We start from the raw sequence: 9,164 nt of genomic DNA, 5'->3' as shown, positions 1-9,164 counted from the left end.
GACCTAACAAAGTATCAAAAAGCTATTTACGCTACTGACAGAAGCTGCATGCAGGTGCTGAGTGTTCACCAAATGAAATAAAAGATGGTACAAGAGTCTAAGAGCCCATTCAGCCCCTCGGTTTTCAAAAACTACGTTACTGCTATTAGGCCCTGATCCTGCAAGTTACTACAGGCAGACCAGCATTTAAGCCCTACCTGCTATGCTAAATTTAAGATCTGGGACCTTAAAAATTACTTCAAGCAGAGTTTTCTTGATTCTTCTGAAGATCTGGTCACTCATTTTAAAGGCAACTTATGAGCCTTTGTGTGAGCTTGAATATCTAGTACATGGATATACATTACCTTCTATGCTTTTTTATTTACAGGACAGCTGTCAGGAATTTTTTGAGGAAACCTTTTTCAGCAGAAAATATTGAAACTGAATTTGCTTTGGGCTCTCATTTATTTTGTGACTGCTAGTTTTCGCTCTGTTCTTAAAACAAAATCCTAATCTCTTCAGTTTTTCAGTTCCTCCAAGTGCTAAAGCTTACTTTTTTTTTATTGCTAATATGGCATTTCAGCTATACCTACATAATGATAAATAATCACTCTCTCTGGAACTCAGAACATGGTAATTGGTGTGAGACCTATCACAGAGATCTGGGCTTGCCAATCACAGAATTATTCTCAAGCCATTTCCTCAGCCCCAGGAGTAAGAATTGTGCACTTTAAGTAGCCTCTCCTTCCATTTGTAGGACCAGCTGTCAAGCGCATTGCTGTGACTGTAATTAGACAATACCGAGTGATCACAGGGCTCAAGGTTCGACTGCCTCCCTTATACACCTCTGGCCAGTATGGGTTCAATCCACTATATGTGTCAATTTTATTCTTTTACTTGCAAGAATTTTGCAATTAAACCTGAATTTTGTGCTCAAGAGGAAATTGGAAGTTGAAAGCTTTGTTTATCCAGCTCAACTCAAAAACTAACCAGAAGTGCAGACTTCCCTTTTCCTGTACTGCTTCAGCTTTTCTTATTGGCTTTTGTAGGAGTTAGATCTGCAACGGGAGCATGGCTTATTTTCCACATATGTTCTAATATTAGCCTAATTCCTGCAGCTGACAATGAGAAAGCCAGTTATATCTGCTATTGCAGGCACACGGTGTACAGGGACCAGTAAATTCTTTCTTAAAGCCATCTTAAATTTAACCAATACCATCAAGTACTCTCAGCCTGTTATCACATTATTACCAGATTCATGCCCAAGTCTGACTTTATATTACCTCTGAAATCCTGTTTAAAAGACCAACATCCACCTTTCAACTTCAACTCTTAAGTTCTTACTCACAGGCTGCACTACTGGGTGATTAGTAGCGGGTTGGCAGCTACAAGTGCTAGCTGTTTTATCTGAAAAGAAACATGTAGGATGTTGAACTCTGCATGGGCATAAGTAGTATTCAAAATTATGACCGCCTGGCAATAAGTCTCTTGCTTCTTATAAATATTATTAACAATATTTAAACAAATTAACTTACAGGTCATCAGGACAATTGTTTGGAGATTCCAGTCTTCCTCCTGATCGTACATGGTGTAAAACCTCTGTATTGGAGAAACCTGGATATGGCTGTTGACCCAAAGTTAATGTTTCCCACACTAAGACTCCAAAAGCCCTAAGAAACACCAACAAAAAAATCTAATTACTATAGTGATCATGTACAATCTCCCTATCAACAATTAAAATGTCTCTAACCTACGAATAAGACTCAATTACAAAAATTAGGAGTAAGAAGTTTTAATTTTTTTGTGAAACCATTCATACATCCTTAAGCCAGCCTCTGGAATAGCTAAAATAAATGTGCATAACTGACCCACTTTCCCAGACTCACTGAGCTGCAGCTTAGAAGACATTGAGTGCCCACAGCTTCACTGGGCACCACTCTCTGGTTGAGCATGTCCTCACTCCAGCAAGTGTTTAGAAATCTCTAGAGGTGTCATGGGAAATGGAGACAAGTTCTCCCAAGCACCACCCACAAAGCAATCGGCACCCCATTCGGTTTGGCACAGAGCACTAAATGGCTTGCTTAGATAAATGTAAGAGTGTCAGTCAAATGGATGGGCTGCAGGGGCTGAGGACTTGGACAAGACTGATGGGCTGTAGCCCACCGTGAGTACCCATGGCTACCGAAATCTAAACTTGTGTGAAGCTCAGGTTTAATGGATCTGGTTTGGTTTGGTTTTTTCCATGCCTCCTGAAAAAGCAGGGTCTCTGCTTTTTCACCGTAAACTCAAACCCACCCAAATATACACTTTAAGTGAATCTCCACAGCAAAGTACTATGACCTTCGCCTGATAATGCTGAGAAATTTGGGCTTCAAAATAAAGAAGTCACCAGAAGAGGGTGAAAATATTTGGATGTAGGAAGGAAATACCAATTAACCTAATGGAAAACAAAATGGAACAGGGTGCAGGCAGTCAATTCACTGCCCAATCAAGCAAAAAGCACATTGTGGGCCTAGTACAAAATTGTTTGATTGAGTGACACTAGTTCTTTCCAGCCAGAATCCAAATCTAGAGCTCAGAGCATTAAGAAATATATCCATGCAGGTCCTGTTGTGGTGCCAAACTTTTCATTAGATCATGAAAATATTGCTTAGGAAGAAATCTGCCTTAGCCCAAAAATTATTAAAGATGGCAATAGACAACCTTATTATTGCTCCTGTAAAACAATATTTTCTCACTGTGGGATTTAGTATGATTATTCTCACAGCTGTGTGGCTGCTATAACTCACCAGACATCAGAGCTATTTGTAAAGACACCATCAATGAGGCTTTCAGGAGCCATCCATCTGACAGGGAGTAGGCCTTCTCCTCTTTTCCTGTAATAATCATTTTTATAGATATCTCTGGCAAGTCCAAAATCACCAATCTTTACTACCCGGGAGGAGCTTTCATATTCCTTCTTAGACACAAGGCAGTTGCGAGCAGCCAGGTCCCTGATTTGTAAGGCAGAAACAAAGGATGGAGTTAGCATTGCAGAATAACTCAGTTCAGAAGGGACTTCTGGAGGTCATCTGGTTCAACCCCCTCTTCAGAGCAATGCCAACCTCGAGGTCAGATCAAGTGGCTTAGGGCCTCATCCAGTTAAGTTTTGCATATCTTCAAGACTGGAGATGATACAGCCCCTCTGGACAACCTCTTCCAGTGATTGATCCTGCACATTGTGAACAATCTATCTTATCTAATTTCCCTTGCTGTAACTTGTGCCTATTGCTTCTCATCTTTTCCCTGTGCACCTCTGAGAAAAGTCTGGCTCTGCGTCCTCTATAGCTACCCATTAGGCAGATGAAGACAGCAAATGGATCTCCCCACTTGCCCTTCTCTTTGTTGCATGGGCTATGATACTTGCCTAGGGTGCCATGAGTCCTGGATTCAGATCTTAGAGTAGCCCGCCATTTTGTGAGAGAACTGTAGGTGATTTTTAGCAGAAAAGAATAACATTAAATTTTACTCCAGTGCTCTCACCTTCCCTGTTACATTGTGAATCATTCTAGGCATTTTTTCCCAGATAAGATAATTAGTCCCGATATTGTGGGTAAACCTTGGAAAACTAAGGAAATAAGTTCTGTACCTGTGTATGAAATGCATTTTCTCTAAATAGACACAGCCTTTGCAAATATCCAAACATATATCCAAGAGGTCAGTCATTGTCAGTAAGGGACTCTGGAGCTACAAGAAACAAAAACAGAAGTTAGCCATGTCTTTCAGCTTTACAAACTCAGAATAACAACCTCCCTATGCAAAGATGGTATTGTTTCCTCATTTGAAATGTATAGGATTTTTCCAAAACATGCAAAGCACAGGTGCAAAATCTCTTATGTCAATAGAGCAAATGCTAATTACCGGCAGGGTAAACTGCCAAATCACTGCACTGCAAGCCAGGTGAACACATCCTGTTCTTTCATTTGGGGCTAAGAATATCCTAGGACCTTCAGAATTGTTTCTTCACTACAGTAGAAGAAATGGGACCCTGAAAATTTCCTCCCGCTATCAGATCAGGTTTGCTTGCTGCTGTATTAATCAATATAATATATTATTCTAGTAGAATACATGTATATACATTTCAGAATTCAATACTGACTGTGGATTTGATCTGATCATGTAAATTAACTAGGCAATTGCTATAATGCTATAAAATTTCAGCATCGAGTCCTTTTGACCTACAATCCTACCACCCATATTCTTAATCTACTTTCTAACTATTTACTTAATTAAAATTTACTTAATTAAAGACATTTATTCTTTATTCTTTTCTCCTCTTTCCTTCTAAAGAATTTGAGGATACAGGCACAGGGACAGTATCTTCTTATATGCCTGGACTATTCCTAGCACATTAAGGATACTGCTGCTATTCAAAGACAACCGCCCCACCCCACCCCCCGCCATGAGGCCTAATAGACCACCATTATTTATAACCATTTTTCAAAGGGCTGTTCATGGTATTCATAGAGAGAAACTCAGCAGACATCTCACGACTGAAAACACAATTTTGGTCAGTGGTCTAATGACATTCGATTGTCTTCACAGCAACTCTGAATGCAAAGTCAGCACTCAACATTGAGATCCCAGGGCATTGGGGAAAAAGCCAGGTCAGACCTTGCAGGTACAGAAACAGCTGGACATCAGCCTGGCCTTCGAGGAAGGGAAAAACTGAGAAACTGTGAGTAGTTACAGGTTAAAAATATGAGTCTCATGGTCTTTACCCTACCTTTTGCTTTCTGGCTCCTCGTAAATAGTTAAGTAGATCCCCTCCTTCCATCAGCTCCAGTATAAGGTACTGAGGTTCGTTTAACAGGCACACGCCAAGTAACTTCAGAATGTGGGGGTGATCAAATTTACTAAAGAGAAGGAAACAACCATAAGATTACATATGAGAAATCCAGCTGGTTGATAGCTAATAAAGTGCCTATAGCTGCAAGAATGAATGAGCAGTTTGGCCTTTACAATCCTGCCTCTACCAACAACGTGATTTAGTAACTCACAGTGCCTGGATTTGCTCAGTCATGGGGAGAGTTCAGGGACATCTTTTCAAAACACAGGCTTACACTGTACTTTGACGGGCACTCTAATGCATGCATACGTATGAAAAACACACTTCATCATATTTCCAGGAAGCAAAGAAAGGTAGCCAAATGGCAATCTCATCTAGGATTAACATGAATTGCCACCTGTTCATTAAAGGTATCGATATTATTTTAATAGAGTACTTTTACTACTATATTCACAGTAGAACTGCTGATTCAGAGAAATGCACAGAGAAAGGTAAAAGCACAAGGTGCAACACATTATCTTCACAATTCAGAGGACAACTGTTTCTCACGGTACATTTTCAAGAGAAACAAAATATGCACAAGGAATACTTGCAGATATGCTAGTAATTGCCTCTGTGTGTCCAAAAAGATAGGGATTACCACAGAGCAATCGGCACACTCAGATCTAGCACTTTTCAAAGAATGAAGGATACTTATTGCCTCTGTCAGTGCCCGTGTTTTTACAATCACGTCTTGTGTTAGAAAATGGTTTTCCCTTCGCACTGCTGTGTGAAAGGACTTGCATCAGCAGTCAGAGAAACTTGACTCTATTGGGGAAACTGGTGGTGTCCAAAGTGCTGTCAAATGCCCCAGTGTAAACAAACAAATAAAACAGGGGGACGTTTTCCTTCTAACCTCTTTCAATTGACATAATCTTAGGTGTGGGCAAAGACTCTAGCAAAAAGTGTTATTTTGAGTTTGACAGTTCCACCTGGCCCCCAGCACATACCTCTCAATCAGACAAACTTTGGCACTCTCAAGAACAAAAAAAGGGGAAGGAGCACCTGGCACTTTCCTTAGAGCTCACACAGCCCTTTCTCTACTGAGCTGTCATTCCTTACTTCCCAAGTGATGGGATACACCCAAGAATTTGCTACATATATTTGTACACAAATGACTCACCAATAACCAATGTCAAATGACTTTTTGAAATACAGGCAACTCAATTTTCCCACTGCTGCATAGCAACAATAGAAGAAACAAAAAGTCCTTACTTAACTGGGACAGTATGCGTAACACTACAACCCAAATTTTAATAAACATCTAAAAAGGCAAGCAAAATGAAGTTGCATTTAAATATCTAACATCAAGATTTGTAAACAATCAGGTCCACTTATTTTTCCTTTTGCCCTTGGTTTCATTTATGAGACCTTACAGATGAACATGAAGAAAAATCATTAAGCCCTCCAAAAGGGAACTAAATCACTCTTTTTTCACATTAAAAAAATGAAAGATTTAAAGTATATAAAACATACCAGAATTTTTAATTATTATTTAATGACTACTGGGAATATATAATATTTAAACTTTTCTATTCTCTTTGTTTTTATGTCTCATTGTATTGGTGCACATATGGGCCCACATCAGTGTTTACATTTAAATGTAATAATTTCCAATTATATATTTTTCCAGGATTTCTGGTTTTGGATTAGTAGCTGTAAAAAGAAAGCAGAATTGGGGAAGCTTCAGAGACTTTAACTATGGGCACATATAATTTCCATACTACACAGAAAAGAGACCTTAACTGGGTTTATGACTGCCAGGTAGACTGAAGACAGATTGTAAGAAGTTTACAAACAACATTTACTCTTTGTCATGGATTTACACTTTAATGACATGGTTCCATTTTGGTTTTCACAAGCCTCTTACCTCATTCAGTGTACAGTATGTGGAAAATGTTAGGCAAAAAATGCAAGATATTCTTTTAAAAATATGTAAACACAAAAAAGAATGCTGTGAAAACCAATTTCAGATTTAATAACACTATGTTTTCTGTACAGGATATAAAATCCTTCATTTTTCAAAAGATGCTTCTAATTCTGCACTCGTGAAATAAAAGTCAGAGAAATGCAGAAGTGCATCTGAAAACTAAACCACACTCTCAGTCTTAAGATACTAGCTGAAAACTTCAGCTGAACTTCTACTTGTTTCTGTGGAGACTCTGGAAAACCAGATTTCTAGCTGGAACACAGACCTTTCTGTGTGAAATTCTCACACTGGTGACATGCATTATTTTTTTAAGTCTACTTCAATAGAAGAGGTATGTGGCAGCCTCTAGTGGTAAGTATGCGCATTTTAAAAAAACAATTTCCACAGTAAATTGAAACTTCAAGGCATCAGCTTGTTTTGATATGTTTATTTTGGTAAAATGGGATTAGCCAAATGTTGCCCAATTGCCTTTAACAACTAACTTAGTTTTAGGGGAGCAAAGATACTGAAATACATCAGTCCAAATCCCAATAAATCCATAATATGAGCATACTGAACTTGCAGTCTGTATCTTAAATTTTGCTAATCAGCTTTATAGCTTTATTTCCATAAGATTCATCAGTAGTGATTTAATTTTTTAGCAGAAACAGGAGAACACCCCAAAAATGCCACAGTAATTTGTTTAGAGGAAAGTGTTGCTTTCATTCCTCTTGAAGGCCACCACCCTCACATGATACTGGCTTCAGAGGGTGCCCAGTGGCAAAGCTGTCCCTACCTCATTAAGTGTGCCTCCTTCAAGAATTCACTCTTCTCGTGGTCTGTCGCACCCTTCTTCAAAGTCTACTCAACAGAAAGCAAAAATATCATAGCACTTATCACATAGTGCTTAAGTAAAGCAATCAGATATAGACGTGGCCTTAGATACACATTATTTTCCAGCAATCATTAAAAGGAGATAGGCCCAGCTTTAAGTGACTTGCAAGAAATACTGCAAGGAAATACCCAAATCTGTCAACACCTGTTTCTGTGGTATAACCTCCGAGCCAAATTGCTCTGCCCATCCCATTCTGTTGCCAGAGAAATACACAGCTGCGATTACCTTGACTGCTACTTTGGATTCTCCACTTCCATCTGCCAGGATATCTACTGCAGTCCCTTCATACACCTCTCCAAATGCTCCGCTTCCTAACAACTTGTGTAAGTTGAGTTTGTCCCGAGGGAAAGCTGGCAATGATTCAATCTCTGCTTGAGAAGGAAGAGTGCTACAAAACAGCGATACTAGTCACTTGTTAGTACTTAAGAATGTTTGAAATGTTATTAAAATCCTTCCTCAAATGAATCTGGTACTATTTGTCTCATCAGGTACATTTAAGGGGAGCTCAGGTGAAGCCTCGATGTTTTGGAATCTATTGGAAAACACCAGGTCTTCTTCCTTCCCCGTGCACTTGCATTTCTTGCCAACGTGAGCGTGCAGGGTGGGCTAGGAGCAATCCAGGACAGGGTGCGCACCAGGGAGCCAGCACGGCAGGGTGTACTTCAGAGCAGACCTGCCCTGCAGTGCGGATGCAGCCCTTAACTCTACCTTGAGGTGTCAGGGATGAGTGTACTGATGAAAACCAGTCCAGGGAAGCCCTGTTAGATGTTTTTGTCCTGAAAATACATTTGCTCCAGGGACATACCTTACAACATAACAGGCATTGGCTAGTCCCACTGTCTCAGCCATCCCTCTGAGTTGAGTTAACTCTTCATCTTCCTTGATAAAAAATATCTGTCCAGACAAGGCCTGTTTTCTGGATTTCCATCTTTGGTGCCATACTGGAACAGAAAAGCAGACCATCAGATATTTCACTCTGAGAGCATCCCAGCGTGTAAGCAGGCTGAAAGGCTACAGATTTTTTGTTATTCTGTTCAACGTGACCCCCCAGCAGCTCATGTAAGCAAGACATTTCCATCTGGCCACCATCTTTTTCCCACAAAACACAGACAACTGCTTCTTGAGCTGAGAAATCAGTCAAGCATCCACTTCTGTATGTGGCAAGACCCAAGGCCGAACAGCTGCTGCTATATCCCAGGGAGAGGATGAGGAGTGAGAGGGCAGGACCATCACGTGTGGACATCTACATCTCAGGCTAATCTCTACACCTTTTCTTCAGGGACAAAGATTTTCCAAAGAGGAAAAACATGAGACCCTTTGGTGAATAAATGCCGTACCCAACTTGAGAATTATAAGGTACAAGTTTTCATAAGGATACACTGGAACATCAGATTTTCTTCAGAATTCCTGTGCTCTCCCTGCAGGGAATCAACAGCAAGAAATGCCTGAGGATGGAGTGAATTGGTATCCTGTCCTTGAAACTGAAAACATAACCAGCCATCTCTAGGGCCTCA

The 9,164-nt window shown here is 40.0% G+C and overlaps 1 protein-coding gene across 1 annotated transcript in view; it reads right to left on the bottom strand.

Moving 5' to 3' along the window:
- ROS1 (ROS proto-oncogene 1 , receptor tyrosine kinase) overlaps nucleotides 1-9,164 on the bottom strand; it is a 75,131-nt gene that overhangs the window by 14,101 nt on the left and 51,866 nt on the right. The window contains 7 exon segments of the mRNA XM_009325691.1: nucleotides 1,515-1,649; nucleotides 2,769-2,972; nucleotides 3,608-3,705; nucleotides 4,745-4,874; nucleotides 7,552-7,616; nucleotides 7,876-8,038; nucleotides 8,456-8,591. Coding sequence (XP_009323966.1) covers nucleotides 1,515-1,649; nucleotides 2,769-2,972; nucleotides 3,608-3,705; nucleotides 4,745-4,874; nucleotides 7,552-7,616; nucleotides 7,876-8,038; nucleotides 8,456-8,591 — 931 coding nt within the window.

This window comes from Pygoscelis adeliae, unplaced genomic scaffold, assembly GCF_000699105.1.
Source record: "Pygoscelis adeliae isolate BGI_AS28 unplaced genomic scaffold, ASM69910v1 Scaffold54, whole genome shotgun sequence".
In the NCBI taxonomy this organism is placed as follows: Eukaryota; Metazoa; Chordata; class Aves; order Sphenisciformes; family Spheniscidae; genus Pygoscelis; species Pygoscelis adeliae.
The sequence above is the reverse complement of the archived record's forward strand: the minus strand, read 5'-3'. Positions and strand labels throughout refer to the sequence as shown.